The sequence below is a fragment of the Piliocolobus tephrosceles genome, chromosome 10 (genome assembly GCF_002776525.5).
Source record: "Piliocolobus tephrosceles isolate RC106 chromosome 10, ASM277652v3, whole genome shotgun sequence".
In the NCBI taxonomy this organism is placed as follows: Eukaryota; Metazoa; Chordata; class Mammalia; order Primates; family Cercopithecidae; genus Piliocolobus; species Piliocolobus tephrosceles.
This window is the reverse complement of record NC_045443.1, coordinates 38,412,899-38,432,061: the sequence shown is the minus strand read 5'-3', so window position 1 is coordinate 38,432,061 and position 19,163 is coordinate 38,412,899. Positions and strand designations below refer to the sequence as shown.

The following is a 19,163-nucleotide window of genomic DNA, read 5'->3' as shown; positions in this document are numbered from 1 at the left end:
GCAGGCAAGGGGAACGTGAACTAATGGCTACTGAATGTTGAATTAGCACCTGTTACATGCCATACATATATTATTGAATTTAATCCTGGTAGGCATATGTGACACAGTGATCTATAGGGAATGTTTCAATACAACTTTATTGGAAACAAGTGATAGAAAATGTGCACATTTTATAATCCACAATTAGGAGTCTTCTAAGTAGTATACACATATAATGAATTTATAACTGTTAACCACAGTGGACAATGAAAATAAAACACTCCTTGATAACTTTTCTGAAGGATAATCAATAATTTATTTCTCTTTAATTGTCACAATTACCACAATTATCTAGCTATCTAGCTACATGACCAATGTCACTACATATCACAGGGAGATTGTCCACCTACACTTTACTGAGACAAAGACAATGGCCATTTTTGTGTTAAATGTACAATGAGATGTTAGCACCATTTATGTGATAAATGTACAATGGGATGTTAAAAAGCAGTGGCTTTTATGTGTAAGACAAGATGTGGCACATGATTTATTATGAACAGGTTTGATTTCAAATGTATTATGCCAAGAAACAAGTATAGAAATGTTTTGGCATTAAGGTGTTATTAAAGTAGAAAACAAGTAAACTAGAGAAATAAATCCAGATTTTCACTTACATTAGATACATTGAAGTAGGAAATTAATTGGCTCCTCAGTATTTTTGTGCAAGTTTTTTTTTTGTTTTCTTTCCTTTTGTTTTTGATTTTTTTAATAAACGAGTAATATGAATATATCACAAGTAAAAGAAAGATCTCAGCCAAAACGAAGTTACCAGTATATGAAAAACAAATGAAAATTTACCAGGTATTTTTTGCTTACAAAAAATTTAACCTATAAAGAGTCACAATATATATATAAAAACGCCACATTGAACGAGGCAATCATACTCTACCGAAACTGGTAGCATCCTCTGAAAATCAGTCACATGCATTCCATTCATTCGGTCATACAGTGGTCACCGACAAGAAGGCATTATGGACTCTCGTGCCATCTGGAGACTTGGCCCCATGGGTCATCAATTCTTGGATTGTCATCCAGTTGTCCAAAATTTTCCTATTTCTCTTCTTCATCATCTTTTTGTGACTCAGTTCAATGATATTGATCTCCTTCTTGCCCTCACTGCCACTCTGAGGGCTCTCCTTGAGACACTCTAACCGGCTGCGCATCATGAACTCACGGCGGCGGCGCTGCTCTTTGGCCCTAAGCAGGTGCTGCTTTCTCTCCTCTTTGCTCCAGTAGCGCCCCATTTTCATCTCGCTCATGGTGTCATCGTCTGTGGTCATGCCACTCCGCTCCTCCTTGATCTTTAAGGCACGTTCCCTCAGGATGCGGTCTCGCACGGGTCTCTTTGTGATGTACCGTGTCCCGTCGCTCCTAATTTTCACCTTCCATTCCATCTTGGGCTCTGAACACTTCTGAGACTCCTTGCACATGCTCACCAAGCTGAGCTGACTCTGAGCATACTCGACGGCAGATTTCTGTTGAATTAACTGCATGTAGCTTTGATAATGCCGGGCGTGTGCTGGGATGTTTGCATACCTATATGAGGAGCTGTGGTAAGGAGAGAGGTAAGGGATGTGTTCGCTGTCTGCCTTCTCTTGATCAGGAAGCTTGCTGCCTTCCAAAATCTCCTTGCTTTCAGCGCTACAGCCTTGCTGAGTGGTTTTGGCTTTAGTGGAGGTCGACTCTTTACTGCTCTGTCCGGAAGAGGACTGGGTGGCTGCCATTGTGCTTCTCAGGTTTTTCTTATTGGTGAGGTTGATCATCCTTGGAAGGGAACTGTCAGGGGAACGGTCTACGGTGAGCGGAGTACTTCTGCAGCTCTCAGCTGTGTTGTAAGCACTAGAACTGTCCTTGTCAGACTTTTCTGGATGCTCCATAATGTCGTCCAGCTTTCCCCTTTGCATATCTATGCTGGTGTTGTACTTCCGGAATCCTCCATCATGCAATGTCCAGATGTCTCCATACTGGTCTGTCACTTTCTGGAGCCTGTGAGCTTGCATGATATTCTGACACTCAAGCTCAATGTTTCTCAGCTCTTCATTAAGCAACTGTAGCTCATGCTCCACTCCCTCTTGCTCCCCTTGATTGCATTCAATTGTGCTGCTCGAGTAATACAGGTCATACTCTCCATGATTTCGAATCTTGCATTTGAGCTCCAAGAGCTGCCTGAATCTTTCACAGTCCTCATCTTGGTTGCCAACGCAGTCTGAGTCAATGTATTCACCAGACACGAGGCTCTCATTGTACTGAAGTTCAACACTTCCTAGAGTGTCTTGGCTCTGCCCCAGGTCTCTCTTGCTCTTCAAAGATGTGCTATTGGGGTCCTCAGCTGCATTCTCCTGCTCTGAGCTCTCATCATTTCGCAAGCTTTCATCTGTACGTCCTACTCCACTGTCCTTCTCATGGTTGTTGGATGAGGATGTTGCAGTGTCTGTTGTGCCTTCTTCTTCTTCTTGCTTTTTTGGCTAAGAAAATGATGTGAACAAAGAAAATGAAAGAACAAAGAAAATTAATTATTTTGGAAGACATTGGTTATTAAAAATCTTGCTTGAAAACCAATGTTTCTTGGCAAAGTTGCATCTCCTAGAAAATTGCTCTACTTTAAGGTCCATCACAATTTTAGAAATAAAGGAAATTAGCTCATGACAGCTTTTTATACAAGAAATGAAGAAAACAAAAGCTGCTTGAATATGGCTATGATATTCACTTGGATATAAATAAGACAGGATACATTCAAATAAGTGATTCTTTAGGTTTTATCTTACTTGGGAAACTTGGGAGGTGAAGGTGGTTTAGTAATATATCACTGGCTTAGTAATATGCTGACAATGGGTAAGCCAAACATCGCAGAGATCTAGGAATAAGTTAACATTATGTACTGGAGTCTAGGACATTGCTGTCTATAGGGGAGGATGCTCAATCCCAGATGGATTCAGATTATTAGTGACAGATTTGTGTTATTAATGACAGAGGTAAAGCTTCATCTTCCAGTGCCAGAATTTCTTATATGTCCAGGATGCCATATTCTTGAATACATGGGCTGTGACCTCAGTGCACTCTAAATCATGTTTCTCAAAAGCAACAACAATGTCTTAGGACTCATTTGGGTTGTGTAAAATTTTTCTACTCTTAACCAGGGATTTTTTTTCAAAGATAAGTTTTAGTCTATTAATAATAAAAATTCAGTCCCATGAAAATTTGAACAGCACTGATTGCCAGACATGGGCATAATATCAAATAATTTTTGACATATATATCACATATATGTATATATGTATCCATGTATGTTTATGTAGTGTGTGTGTGTGTGTGTGAGAGAGAGAGAGAGAGAGAGACTCTGGTAATTTTTGGCTTTCAAGTAAAACAATTAACTGTAATTGTCCTAATAAGATGCATGCGTAGTTCTTTCTCTGGGAATATGGTGAAGTTACTTTCACCTCTATCAGTCATCACATGATAATCTATAAGGCAGTTTCTAGATTATATCTGCCTCATGCCTAAGTTTATTCACTAGATAGATAGATAGATAGATAGATAGATAGATAGATAGATAGAGCTAGCTCCATCCCTCTAGCAGATGTAATTACATAATTAAATATAATCAAGCAAACAGCTAGTGCTAAATAAGGATGAAACGGGTGATAAAAGGTATTCTAAAAGAAGTCTAAAAGGTATCTCTAGATAATTGTTATTTTGTTCCACAAAAGTAATGGCAGAAAAAAAGTAACATAAATTGAAGAGGCGAGAACACAACCATGTATCAGTTTATTCTATGACTCTCAATCTTTCCCTGGAATATGTTCCTTCATTTGTTGAAAATACACTGAGATTTATCTTACATGTCTTGTTGATTAAAAAAATTATAATAAGTAACTGTAACTAACAATGGAAAGCTTGCTGCATCCCTAGGCTGTGACTTACAAGGTGACAATAGTATTTAATATGGCAATATCTGTGTACTACACCATATAACTATCAAAGGATGTTATTGATACTGGGCATTTGAATTTATACATCATGTCATTTATAATTATATTTTTCTAATATCTTGTCATGAGCTGAAAAATACAAGAAGACTAGTAGTTTTTTTCTTATTTCACATGCAGATGAAATAATAATGACAAATTACGCTATTGGAGATGTTGCACAATGTAACAGGATTCATAATACTAAGAATACTATGTAAAGTGAAACTTTCCATAAAGTAGGTTCACATATGGGTATGTATTTTATTTTTTCAATTGAATTTCCCCTTTTCTTTGTTATTAGTCTATGAACAACTGTGAAAATAAAAAGAGTTTTCCATTCTCAAACCTAGAATTCCTAGTTTCTAATACAATGTTACCCTATCATTTATCATTTCCCTATGGAATTATTATAGTGACACGCAATGTTTCTACCTAGACATTTCTAATGTAGTATTATTGTTTATAAGGGCAAAGGATTTTTAAAGGTTTCTGTACTTCTCATCATTTTTTTTCGTTTCATGGTGAAGAAAAATTTCCACACAATGAGAATCTAACCTCAGGGACATCTAGTGTTACTTCACAAGACCTAACATTTGTATTACCTCTGATGAGTAGGCAGCATTTGACACCATATCACTTTTCCTGGACAGGATTTCTCCCTGCTTGCCTTATTCCAACATCCTCCTGTCAATTCAGTATCAGGTCACATTTTGTATCTAAGAAAAAAAAGGCCTGGAGCAAAGACTTTCTCGCTTGTAACCAGCAGCTGCCACCAAAAATATCTTTATTTGAGGCCAGTGTTGAAGTTATACATAAAAATTTTAATCTGTCCTACCTATATTGAAAGGCAGTTACCACAGTAGCGATATTACTTGTGAGCATGAACTTCTGTTTGTGGAGTGGCCAAACTCCATATGATGAGCAAATGAGTATATCACATATGACTATGTTGATGCTATACTGTGCAATCTAATTATGTATTTAATATGTGGACATGTGCACACACATACACATTTCTGTTATGGGATGTTAGCAAGCTGAATATTTCATTATTCAGCATGGTAAAGTAATAGAATGTTTGTGCTGCATGTTTCTAAGCCTGTCAAGATTTTCAAAAAAATTATCATCTTTTAGGATGTGTTAAAAATTAATGTTGAGGCCAGGTGCAGTGGCTCATTCCTGTAATCCCAGCACTTTGGGAGGTCAATGCTGGTGGAGCACTTGAGGTCAGGAGTTCGAGACCAGCCTGGTCAACATAGTGAAACCCCATCTCTAATAAAATTCAAAAATTAGCTGGGTGTGGTGGCGGGGCCCTGTAATCCCAGCACTTTCAGAAGCTGAGGTTGGTGGAGCACTTGAGGTCAGGAGTTCAAGACCAGCCTGATCAATTTGGTGAAACCCCATCTCTACTAAAAATACAAAAATTAGCTGAGCATGATGGCGTGCACCTGTAGTTGCAGCTATTCAGGAGGCTAAGGCTGGAGAATCGCTTGAGCCCAGGAGGCAGAGGTTGCAGTGAGCTGAGATTGTGTCACTGCACTCCAGCCTGGGCGACAGAGTGAGACTCTATCTTTAAAAAGAAAAAAAAAAAGGCTGGGCGCAGTGGCTCATGCCTGTAATCCCAGCACTTTGGGAGGCTGAGGACGGTGGATCACGAGGTCAGAGTTTGAGACCAGTCTGACCAACATGGTGAAACCACGTCTCTATTAAAAATACAAAAATTAGCTGGGTATGGTGGTCCCTATAATCCCAGCTACTCATGAGGCTGAGGCAGGAGAATCAATTGAACCTGGAAGGTGGAGGTTCCAGTGAGCCAAGATTGTGCCACCACACTACAGCCTGAGTGACAGAGCAAGATTCCATCTTAAAATATATATATATTTAAATATTATATATATATTTAAATATTATATGTATATATAAATACAATACATATAATAATGTTGAGAATAGGAAGATAATTAAACAAATCTGTAAACTGAAAACAAAATTATATCAGGCAGATAAATGACATGAGTGTAACATAAAAAATCTAGAATATATTGAACTTGTTTTTGTAAAATGGGAAAACGACAATAAAAATAATATAATAATCACACTGTGATCTTTTACTTATTATGAATCCATTAGTGACAGCAGTTCTGCTCATTTTTCTTTGTGTTCTCAGTTTCAAATAGGGTGCTTGGAGTATATTAGGAGTTCAAAGTTTTTAGTTGAATGAATATGTGACTTCAAGGCAAAAGGATGTCAATAATCTCAAACTATGCTATGAGAAATGTTGCACAAGTTATGCTATGGGAAATGTGTCAACAGCAGCCATAAGACCAAGGACAATCTCTATGATTATTCAGAATATACAGGTGTAATCACGCCATCAAGTATGCAAATAAAACTGATGGTTTACATCATGTCATCTTCATCCTATAGTGATAGCCTAAGTATTCAAATAGATACATTAATATTTTAAAGTAAAAAAAAAATTACTTGTTGGGGAGGCTACCTCAGTTTCTTTTCAGCTGCCATATTGAGAAGCAACACATATTTTTTACTCTGAAATTTCTGCAGTGAGTTTGAAGTAGTGCCAGGGTCAATATTTGAATACTACTGTACTGTATTCACAATGGTCCCCAAGCTTCCCAAACTGGAAATATTCTTAATGGAAAATCATTTTATTTATTCCCTCTGCTTCATTTGAGATGATCATTTGCTCTAAAAAATTACCATGACAGAGATGTTTGATTAAACCCTTTGATTTTGTTTTCGTCTCCATTTATGGTTACACATTTAAAAAGAACAAGCAACATCTCAAATCATGTAGTTCAAATTGTTGGCCGTACCTGCTCCACCTCATTGGCAGTGGGCTGCATTGCTTCACTATGCTCTTCTTCCAACATCTCCAAGTTTAACTCCTCTAAGAATTCATTCCTTTCATCTTCCAGCCAGCCTTCATCTAGCTGCAAAAGAATACATTAGTACATTATATCATGTTAGTGAGAACTCATGGTAAAATAGAGTAAACTTAAATGGCCGGTGCCCGATGAGTTCCTTTTATCATAATGATTGTCTTCAGAATACCAGCCTCCCATGGTTCACCTCTCAGAAAGAAGAAAAGGTGATAAAAAAAAAAAAATTGGACTCTTATGCCTTTTATCCTTTCCTGAAACAGGGCTACAGATTTTCTCTCAAAACCAAGTAAATCTCACAGCACAGAACATTACCTTCTTTCAAAATGTATGAAAAGCATCCTGCATAATCCACAGCTGTCATGCTCATTACCTCCAACAGTCCCGTGTTAAAAGGACTGCCATGCTACTAATAGGGCTATGAGACAATTGGGCTTTTTTCTTTAACAACAACCCCCAATGAGACTGCATACAAAGTGCCCCGCATACGCTCATGCTATCCTCATCCTGCTTTTTTCTTTTTAGGTGGGCTCCCATATTAACAAGATGGCTGCTTGCCACAAAAGAATCTGTAGACAACATTTATTTTGCCTGTAAAGGATGGAAAATTCTAAGAAGTTATTCTTCTCAAAAAAAAAAAAAAAAAAAAAGGAAAGGAAAGAAAAGCAATGTCACTCCATGTCTATTTTAATTCGTTTTCAGGCCCAATTTTATAGGAAAAGCACCACAGTGGATGTGACATTTAAGGGTGGTGGAGTGGTGTGGGGCATGCAGGGTTTTGTTTATGGGTGCTGTAAACAAGTATTCTTGTAGGACTCTTAACGCAAATTAAACTGAACAAATCCCTTCGGCTTTTCAATACAAAGTGAAGTGGAAAACTGGTGGTTACCTGGCTAATATGATCAATGTTGACAGTACAGATAATTTGCCTCAAAGTGGATTTTTGGAGCTGGATTACATAAATTAGCTGTCTATGCTGATTAAATTAACTGGATTATTGTCAAAACTCTGCATCACTCTGTACAAAGAAATAGCAGCATTCTAGTGAGCAAACATGGATAATAGTTTGAGATATTTTCACCACCAGTGAACTGGCAAAATAAGCTTTTAAACATAACTGAACTTCTACAACTTAAAAACAAACTGGAAAGGACATTAAGCTGCACCAAAAGAGGTATTAGCATATATGTATCATCTTTATTAATATGCAGGCAAATCATAGATTTTATAATATCTATTAAAGGCCATGTAGAACTTCAAATTTAACTGGGGCCCAAAGTGCTGGCACTTTTGTTCATCCTTGTTTATCTTAATGTGGCCTGAATAAGTTGATCAAATGCCTATGACTTTGATATGCAGATGAGCTATGATAATTATGCCAACTAAAAATGTAAATTCGGTCCAATTGATAAGTGTTCAAATTTTACATTCTTTAATCTTTTTCAAGTATCATAAAGCTACAAATGCCAGGCCTCATAAAAAATTACTTAAAATGGGGAGTGCTTACTTTTCTCAAACACATCAAGGAATTTTTCTTTAGGTCAAAATAAAGTATTTTCTGACACTGATATAGTGAATGATGAAACAGAGTCTTTTGAGGATTAAATGAAGTGGTGGGGAAAATAAAGAGAAAATGGTCAAAATTAATGATTCCCTGTAACTCTTTTCTCATTGAGTAATCCAGTAGATTCCTGAGTTGCTAGCCATAGTCATTATATGTCTGTTTTGATAAGGCTTTCTTTCAGGCTGGAGGTGCACACAGCCCAATTAGCAAAGGGAGATTCTTCTCGCTCACTTCCTTCCTCTCTCCTATTTTCCCCTTTCTACCTAGCTGTGCATTCACCATAGTCTGAGTCTAATGTAATGGCAGAGACAGACATCTCCCTTGAGCTGAGATGAGGAAAAAGAGGGATTGCCATTACTAAGAGTGGGGATCTATCTGCACCAAAGGGGGCCACATGTGGCATCTCAGAGAAAGGAACAACCTATACTGTCTCAAAAGTATGGCTACAAGTTCTTATGAGAATCCTCTCTGCCCCAGTGTCCTGTGGGAAATAGGACAGAAAAGCAATATCTTTAATGGCCTCTGGAAGAAAATGGGCAGAAAATGAAAGAGAGTTGACAGGAAATGAGGAAAATGAGTTATTTTAAAATATTGCACAGATGCACAATACTGCCCCTAGCAACTCTGTAGATCATTTCCAAGAATCTAGAGAGTATTTGAAACATTAAAAATTTAAAATAAAAGCTAGAAAAAGCACACAAAAAGCTTCCACATTCTCCCTGAATAAAATACACATGCCAAAAAAAAAAAAAAAAAAAAAAAAAAAAAAAAAAAAAAAAAACAAGAGATAAAATGAGTTCAATGAAAAAATATGGGTGATATAAAAACAAGATTTTTTTAGTGTTTTTTTTTTGGCCACTTTATAGCATGCACTGATTAAATTACATTTTTAAAGTATGATATTAAAATGTATTTCTTTTCCTGATTTCCCTGGAAATCTGTTTTTTTTTTTTTTTCTATAGGCAATTAGCTTCCTTCCAGTGGTGTGAAGGTTTCTTCAGGATCAAGGTGCTAATGCAGATTGTAATTTTGACAGGCAGGACAGCATCCTATGGAGTCAGACAACCATCTTTCATCAAGTGTGGAAAAGGAAGTCTCATTTGAAATTTCATCCTTCAGCATTGACTCTTTTGGAGGAAAAAGTCAGAAGTGTAGCCAGATATTCAAATTTTCCACTGGTTCTGCCCAGCGTATGTATTCCATCAAAGATTAACAGGATCTGGTCTTATGTCATTAATTTCTATTATTTCTACAGCCCATTATGGCCACTATGTGGCATAGTTTAAGGAAATGCTTAGTTCTAAATTAATGAGGTTCTCTAGCAGTTACATGGAAAGGGCAGGGAAACCACATTATAACATAAAAATATCTTCTCTACAATAGAGATGGCAACTTCAATTTATCATAAATTTCACTAATATGCATTTAGTCCCTTTATTATGTTCTTTTTTGAAGAAAATGGGGGCAGTGAGATAACTGGGTTGAGAAATTTCCAGATAATTGGTATAATTTCATATGCATTTAAAAATTCACTCCCATATAGGCAGGATGGGCGTTGTGTGGGCTTGTTTCCCCACTCCTAAGACCTCAGGTGTGTAAGTTTACTCTGCCCCAGGCTATAGCAGACTTTATGGGAACCATTTAGAATGGGCAAGGGCATAAAGGAAATATATGCGGAAAGGGTGATCCTTTATAACCATTATATTCAAGTCGAGATTCAGTCTGACACTGAAATACACTTACTCAATGTAATTTATAGACAGCATGTAGTTACTGAGTCTGAAAAATATCAGATCAATAACCAAGGAGACAAATGGCGATATGACTAACTTTACTCAAACTACTGACCGATGGATAGACTGGTGACAATGTATTGTCCCTTCTGCCTTGTGGTAGGAGATGAAAAGGATATAAAAGGAAGCCCCAATAGTACTTTTCTTCCACCATTACCTTTCCTTTACTTTCATGACATCTTCTTCCTTAAAGATCTAAAAAATTTATTTAGAAGCTATCAGTTTGCTTTTGGCTGGAAAATTGTTTTGATCACGCTAAACTTGGAAAAAATTCACTTAATATACATGGAACCAGATCATGCTATACAAGACATTCGAATTGATAAAGTTATTCTAAAAAGATTTAAGTTGATGACTAGATAGGCTAGTGTTTCTCTCATGGAGATTCTTCCAAGAGACCTTCATATGCCATTTAAGTATTTTCAGATGGAAACCTAAAGCAAGGATTCACACAGAATTAAAAGGATCTATACAGCCATTTTTCATTTGAGTATTTATTTAAGTAACTGGAAAATTGAAGGAGAGAATCACAATTCAATTTGGTATGCTTTTCCCCTCTTAAAAGGGATATTTAGCTGCCACTCTATGGAGCAATATAAAGAAGTCTTTAATGTATAATATTTTTGATAAGTTAGGAAAGATGAGTCTTCACTGTATTTTGTATACCTTAATTGCTTTCATATGCATTTTAAAAATTCGCTCCCACATAGGCCATCTGGTGGGTTATGTGGGGAGAGATAACCATGATAATGATTTAATAGAGAATAGCAGATAATGAATATAAATTCATTCACGAATTTACACTCAGTGAATTCAATGAATATAAAGTTCAGTCTCAAGACTTCTGATCTCTGTTCTGACCTGAATCTCTGGCCTTGCAACAAGCAGCACGATTCTCTTACACTCATCGTTAGACAGCAAGGCCACGGCTTCTTCTCGATTCTGGACATCTTCCCCATTTATCTAGAAAACAAATGAGAGTGGCACATTAGTTTCCATTTCCACAATGCTGCACACAATAAATGGCAAATATCAGCTCATTTATGGTAAATGTATGGACAATGAAGCTCACACAATGGGCTCATCTTCAGCCCCTCAGCACAAAGTGCCTTCACTCAATTACGCGCTTACTGTAAGAGCCATATCGATCCCTGAAGGATGGCGGACATCAGAGGAAGCAGTTATGTTCATAAATGTCCAACCTGCGCCCTGGCAACATACATCTAGCAACACAATTAACCAGCTCCTGACAGGTGACGTTCATCTTTCTTCGCTCAGAGTAATGGAAGTGTCACTGTGAGATAATAGTGCTGGGGGAAGAAGGACTGGCAATACCACAACTGAAATCCGTCATCCTGCACGCTCGCTGCGAGCCAATTAGAGAGCTGCAGTATTATCTCTCACCAGGCAATGCTCCCAGGCCACTGCTGATTGCATTTTTATTTAATCATTTCATATTTGTGTGTGGGTCTGACTCAGTTGCCCAAACATCATCGTCAGGATAAATCTCAGTGTTTAACTGATCAAAGTAAAGTAACATTCTCATCAATACTGTACTTCCCTTCTAATATTTATCCATTTCCTAAAGCATAAAACTAATGAAATATCTTCAGACCCATCTTTTAAATAACTTTTAAATTTTTTTAAAAAATTAACATAGAGTAAAATTGAATTTTTAAAGTAATGATGAGTGAAAGAAACCAAGCTTGAGTAAACTTTAGATTTCACGGAAAAGATTCCAGTGGCATTAGAAATATATCTTCTTACTTTTTCTAAGTTCTAAAGAAAGAGTAAATAAGATTTGTAAAGTTTCTTTTTTTAACCACATTTTCATATGCAAATATATTTAGCTCTTAATTGACAAAACGTTTTCCTTTGGATATTTAATGATTATTTTCTTTTATTGATTACTAACTCCATAGAGACAATAAGATTTTTGATCCATATATGTAATCAAATAATGTGGAAAGAATTTCCAACTAAAGACGTCAAGTAATTCTGTCTAAAATAGTATTAATTACTTGAATAAATTAAACAGATGGAAAATGTGGCAGCACTGACCATTCCTTTTTCAATAATTAATCTAATGTCTTTCACTAAGGACTTCTGCTTAAAAGCATAGAGTAAACTATTGAGGTTTTTCTCCTCATAGGTCTCTGGGTTTCTGGCTTATACATGAGGACAGACATAATTATCTGAAAACAAGCCCAGGAATTTCAACTTTGGACCATAATAAATAATCCTTATTCCTACACTCTTATATGTATTTAGTGCAAAGAAAGCAGGCAATAATAGTAAAATATATATATATGGGTACAAGTTGTGTTTTCTTACTCTAATCACTGTCATTTCTCACTTGTATACACAGAAAGGAAATTCAGTTGTTGTAAGTTTCACATGCATTCCCCATTTGTTTTTGCAATTCACAAATAAAACTCATTAAATTAGGAAATAGAAACTATGATTCCACAATGGGAAAGAATGACCGGGAAGGATATGTTGTGGTTTGTCATAAATATCTCTGGAAAAGTATGTGTGTACTAACTCCAAGGCTTTTTTTCTCAAATAAAGATAAATTGGCAGTGGTGGATTCCACTATACCTCCCCTACCCTCTCTTAAGTGTAGTTTTAAAATAATGACTTTGCAGTATTTACTCTATTTGCACTTTGAGGGCTTATGTCTGTTTCATGGTAATTCTTAGTAATATATTTGCAATGCATCTATTTGTCTGTCAAACATGAACCTGTTTATTCATCTCCTCTCCACTACAGGCACATCTGATCCTGAGAGAATTGAATTGGGTGATCTTACACAGCTTATCTTCATCGTTTCTGTTTGAAATATACTTCTCACTTCTTTTTTTCCTGGTTTCCACTCGACTATATACATATATATATATTTCCTCATTCTTCATCTGAATTTCACTTACCATTAATCTAAATACTTATTCATGTTAGTCTAATGCTGCTATTATGTTTGCTATCTTAAAATGCATATAATAATAGTGCCTTGCCCAGAGGGTCTTTATAAGGATTACATGAGTCGATATAAGTAAAAATCTTAAATAGCACCTGGTACATAGAAAGTCTTCAATGTTGGCAAATATTACTGTTGATGTTATTGTTATTGTTGTTATTATTATCATCATTTATATTTTAATCCTTAGTAAAGACAAGTCTCTTTTGTACTAAGTAAAGCAAATAGAGTGAAATTTATGGAAAGTAATTAAATGCATAGTAGTAAACATGGTTTTATTTTAAAAGATATCTACCTCATATGTATTTCTAACTCTTAGAGGACCATAAGGAAACAATGTGGTTGCTTGTCTTTTAGTTTCTTTATAGTTGGTATTCATCTCTCTCCCCTGAGAACTCATTATGACCCGAGCTATGTTCTCTGGTCCTGGCAACAATTAGTTCTTATTTTGGGGCAACAGATCATTTCTTGCAGAAACACTTCTACCTTCAGGATCGTACCTGGGATGAAATCACTGCCACAGAAACCTGACATTAAAATGTAATTTATTATTTCTTTTAGAAAATAAGTGCCACACTTTAGCCAACCACTTGATAGATGCTATTGTACTTAGGACATTAGTTTTATACCCAAACTAATACTGGGGCAAGAAATGTAGCCATGGGTTTCAGCAAAGATTCCTCTCAAGGAATGAAAAGAATTGAGGAACAGAATCAGATCGAGTTTTCAACCTTCGGTTGGTCTTGGTCCTGAAATAATGGCTTATAGTTACAGGATTGTTTGTGGGAATGCAGCCTGCTGCACCGGGAAAATACCAGACAAACATGAAAGTGGAGGACCCAGCAATAAGGGAGGGAGACAGATGAGTAGTTATGTCACATAGCTTAATGGAGGACTTCCACTTTAGGAAAACAGAGGGAAAGAGAACCAAGGGAAAGACAGCAGGTAGGTTTTGTTAACATAACTGTCTCATTTTCTGTACATGGCCATATGTAAATGTTAGTTTCAGAATGGATATTGCCTTGGCTAAGAAGAGATCTGTGGTACTTATATGGATAGATCTTTCAAAATCTCACTGTAGGCCCAATCTCCTGTATCTTGGTATGAGTGTGTTTTGTATGTGTGTGTGTGTAAAGTCCTAAAAGCTTAGAAATGAGATGTAATATAGCTTTTCTCTTCCATATACCAATATCTAGGTTTTTTCTATTATTGTACCAGAGGTAGGTGGGCAACTCAAATTCTTGACATTGAACCATCAATGGAATTTCTTAGGAAAACTCAAGAATCTTAGGCAATAAGAAAATATTTATTTCAAATGTGTTTATATTTTAGTATGGAGACAAAGGAGGTGATCAAAGTATAGAGACATAGATGTGGAAAGAACAGAAATAGGGGGGAAATATCCAAAGGGAAGAAAGTAAAAGAATAAGAGAACTAGGGTATTAGTTTGTTCTCACGCTGCAATAAGGAAATACCTGAGACTGGGTAATTTATAAAGAAAAGAGGATTAATTGGTTCACAGTTCTGCAAGGCTGGGGAGGCCTCAGGAAACTTACAATCATGGAAGAAGGCACCTCTTCACAGGGTGGCAGGAGAGAGAATGAGTGCCGAACAAAGGGAAAAAAAGTCCCTTATAAAACCGTCAGATCTTGCAAGAACTCACTCACTATGAGGAGAACAGCATGGGAGTAACTGCCCCCATGATTCAATTACCTATCACTGCGTCCCTCCCATGACACACAGAGATTATGGGAACTACAATTCAAGATGAGATTTGGGCGGGGACATAGCCAAACCATATCAACCAGTTTATGTGTAGAACAGAAATGAAGAGAGAGCCCATTAGAAGTCCTGTTGTTTCACTGTTTGAGTTCTTGTAAAGTTTGTCAGGAAGTCATCCTTAGGAACATGATTGAGCTTTTGTAAGTTTTTTTTGTAAGATCAGGCTGCTTACATGGAATATCACAGGTTTACCATCCCAAGAAGAAAAGGAGAATATAGCATTGCCTCTTTGGAAACTCCTTGGAAAGCTGGTCACATATGTGGTCTTTTACTCTTGTTATCTGACTCGGAAATGCCATATTCAGCACTGAAATTGTGTGAGAGAATGTACTCAGATTAATTCCTGGAGACATTTGATATAAGTTCCTGGAAATGACACAGCAGACAGAACTGTGAAGGAAAGAAAAAGAAGAACTTTCCTTGCAGACTAAAAACACAGTAGAACCACAACTATTCTCAGGAAGTTGGTTTCTGGTTTCTCTTCTGCACAGTCCCTACTGTATAACAATCCCCTTTGTGTGAGTGCACGTGTGTGTGTGTATGTGTGTGTGTGAGTGAGATGTCACTGGGTGAGGTCACCTACAGAACCATGGTATGCTACATTAAGAAAAGTTTGGCTACACAATGAGGGCAGGGCCATTGACATACTTTACTTAGGTCAAATGAACAGAAAATTAAAATCACAATTGCTCTAAAGGGATTCATTTAAATAAAAGCCATCCGAGAAACTTTAAGGATAAGAGGCAAATCCTCTGTTTTTCCCATTCTCATCTCTCTGGGAAAGGAGTCATTAACTGCTCATTACAGGGTATCCCATAATCTCCTCATCAACCATAAGGGAGCTATTTGTCTCTGGGTACAATTTTGTCAGAGTTTTACTTAATATAATTTCATAATCACCCTTAAGACTCTTTGTTTCCTATGTGTGCAGACAGAATTGTATTCTAGGTTTTTTTACTGGGACATGTATTAAGTGTGACATGTTTGTCACAGCATATAAAGTAATCAGGCAGAAAACAGCACTTTAACGTCCTGCTATTGTTTCCTTAGTGAACCTAGACCATTAAGGAATGCTTTATTATCTAGCAGGTATTTTCTCTAAAAACTTATCTGCCCACAATATCCCTAAGGATTTGGAAGTGTCATAGCATACAGTATGCATGTATGGAAACACATGCACTTTATTTCTATCCAACTATACCCACAGAACAAATGAATGAAATTTTAATAACTGTATTTGTGTATCTAGCCTACGGAAGAGTGGTTAGCTGGGAACTAAGAAGGGAGCCAGGTACAGTAGGAAGTATGGGATGTGAAGTAGATGGCAAGAGGAAGAACTGCCAGCTGGCAACAGCAAGGGAGGAGTAAGAAAAATGACACAATATAGACCTAATGCATCTGCAAATGTATCCAGACAAGGTCATTTCATGTTGGGGCACAGATTTTCCAGACTTTCCAATCACTGAGCATTTTACTCTATTATAGCATTGTGGAATGAATGCTGGGTGTAACATGGCTCTGAGCATCAAAAGATTACATTATTTTCAGTATATTTTACTGGAGATGTTAACAAGGTGAACAATACATTTAAAATTATTTCAACATTTAAAAAATAGTAAAACACTTTTGAAGCTTTTGTTATCTGGATGATACATGAAAATAGTCCCTTAAATTTCTTGAGGAGGCTATACAAGCAAAGCTTTCCAACAGATGTTACTCATCTATCCTATCATTCTCTCCACTGAATACCCTGGTTTCATTCATTGATTTATTCATGTGCATGTATTAAAGATGACAGAAATGTGGTGGCCAACAAGACTATGTCTTGGCTTCCTGGTTCACTTTTCCTTCCCCCATGTATGACAGACATAGCTCTGTTTTGTTTACTGTAGATCACTATTTAGGGAGCTCATGGAAGGAGAAATTATATACTCGAGGTTTTCTGATAACTAGTGGGACCCCAAACGATCATTAATTCACACTTTGTATTCTTTCCCGTTTGGAGCCTTAGCAGGTCCATGGTGAAAAAGGAGCTCTACACTATCTAGCTAGAGGAAGAACAGGCGGTGAGGACGTGGTGTGATTCCATGAGTGTTGTCCTGAACAAGGGAGAGAGCTGCAGAAGGCTGGGCAGGACATGTGCCAGGCAGCGCAGGCAATGTTACCACGAGTGTCACGCTGTACTGTAATCATCTGTGTATGCTGCTGTCTTCCTAAACAGAGACGGCATGCTCCAAATGCTGGGACAACACCTTGTCTATATTTGAAGCCCTGGTTTTCAGATTCCAAAATGTGGAATCCAAAAAAAAAACACTCTCCAGGGGTCTGTATCCAACAAGGAGAAATAGGAGCTCTGGAACTGTGGCAGTGACGTTTTAACAACTTATCGCTCCCTGGATTTATCATTCAAGTCCTCTTCTCTGTTTCACAGTTGTGATCAGCAGTGAAATTCCATCCCAAAGGACCTCTGGTCTTATCTTGGGGTTGATCTGTTTACAGGAGCTGGGGAGCTTGTGTGTCTCCCTGCAGCCATTCTTGTTTTTTTGAGACAGTGTTTCACTCTGTCATCCAGGCTGGAGTACAATGGTGCCATCTTGGCTCACTGCAACCTCCGTCTCCCGGGTTCAAGCGATTCTCCTGCCTCGGTCTCCCGAGTAGGTTGGATTACAGGTGCCTGCCACCATGCCTGGCTAGTTTTTGTATCTTTTAATAGAGACGGGGTTTCACCATGTTGGTCAGGCTGATCTCAAACTCTTAACCTCAGGTGATCTGCCTGCCTTGGCCTCCCAAAGTGCTGGGATTACAGGCATGAGCGACCGGGCCTGGCCCCTGCAGCCATTCTTTATGGGAGAGGACTCAGAAAGGAGAGAGCAAGCAGGTGAAGGCAGATTTAGGATAGAAACAGGCTTTCAGCTATTCCTGATTTGGCCTAAAACTCTCTTTCCAGCCTCACATCCCTCCTACAGTCTGCTTACAATCTCTCGCGTAAAGCTGAAATGTAATCAGTCTCTATGTTTTCACATTTCCAAGTGGGGAATAAAACACATTCTCCTTCATCTCCCAGCAACTCATTAGTAAATACAGTAGTACACTACACAATAACTTTTCAGTCAACAATGGACCACAGATAAGTCAGTGGACCCATAAAATTATAATACCTTGCTTTTACTGTACCTTTTCTATGTTTAGATACATAAAGACTTATCATTGTGTCACAATTACCTACAGTATTTAGTGCAGTAAAATGCTGTACAGGTTTGTAACCTAGGAGCAATAGGCTATGCCAGCCAGCCTAGGTGTGTATGTAGTAAGCTGTGCCATCTAGGTCGTGTAAGTACACTCTCCAATGTTTGCACAACTGGAAAATCATCTAATGACATTTCTCAGAACATATTAAGTGACGCATGACTGTAGTTGAAACTTCTTCAAACTTCTAGACTTTCATATAGCAAAGGAACATCTAGATCCATGTTCACTTAATTTATTCTGGAAAAGGCAGCAATAACTGCCACTGCTAGTAATAATAGCCATTAATATTTATTAAGTACTTATGCACTGTGTTAAGCATATTGCGTGCATAATCTCATTTCACCTTCACAACAATAATAGGTTATTATTACCATTTTTTTTTAAGATGAGGAAATAAAGCTTAGGATGAGAGGAGGTTACGCAATGTGCCAAGCAAGCTGGAAGAGAAGTCAAATTTGACTCCAGAGATGGGATCTGAGTCACTAATTATTAGCTAATCACTCTTAATAAATCACACCATCCTTAATAAGTTTTAAATGATAGCATTTTTTTTTTTTTTTTTGCTTTTGTAGATGTTACTATCCAAAAGCAAAGACAAATTTTTTTCTCAACGGTTTACAAGAAACAAAATAAGCTGGGCGCGGTGGCTCACGCCTATAATCCCAGCACTTTGGGAGGCCAAGGTGGGTGGATCACGAGATCAGGAGATCGAGACCATCCTGGCTGACATGGTGAAACCCCATCTCTACTAAAAATATAAAAAATTAGCCGGGTCTGGTGGCGGGCACCTGTAGTTCCAGCTACTCGGAAGGCTGAGGCAGGAGAATGGCGTGAACCCAGGAGGCGGAGCTTGCAGTGAGCAGAGATTGTGCCACTGTACTCCAGCCC

The 19,163-nt window shown here is 37.5% G+C and overlaps 1 protein-coding gene across 2 annotated transcripts in view; it reads right to left on the bottom strand.

Moving 5' to 3' along the window:
- Positions 1 to 271: 271 nt before the first annotated feature.
- The window catches only part of PDZRN4 (PDZ domain containing ring finger 4), a 415,845-nt gene continuing 396,953 nt past the window's right edge, over positions 272 to 19,163 (bottom strand). For both annotated transcript variants that reach the window (XM_023182830.2, XM_023182831.1), the window contains 3 exons: positions 11,129 to 11,230; positions 6,845 to 6,961; positions 272 to 2,504 (listed from right to left, as the gene is read on the bottom strand). In XM_023182830.2, coding sequence (XP_023038598.1) covers positions 981 to 2,504; positions 6,845 to 6,961; positions 11,129 to 11,230 — 1,743 coding nt within the window. In that variant the 3' untranslated portion in view covers positions 272 to 980. The remainder of the gene's footprint in view (positions 2,505 to 6,844; positions 6,962 to 11,128; positions 11,231 to 19,163) is intronic.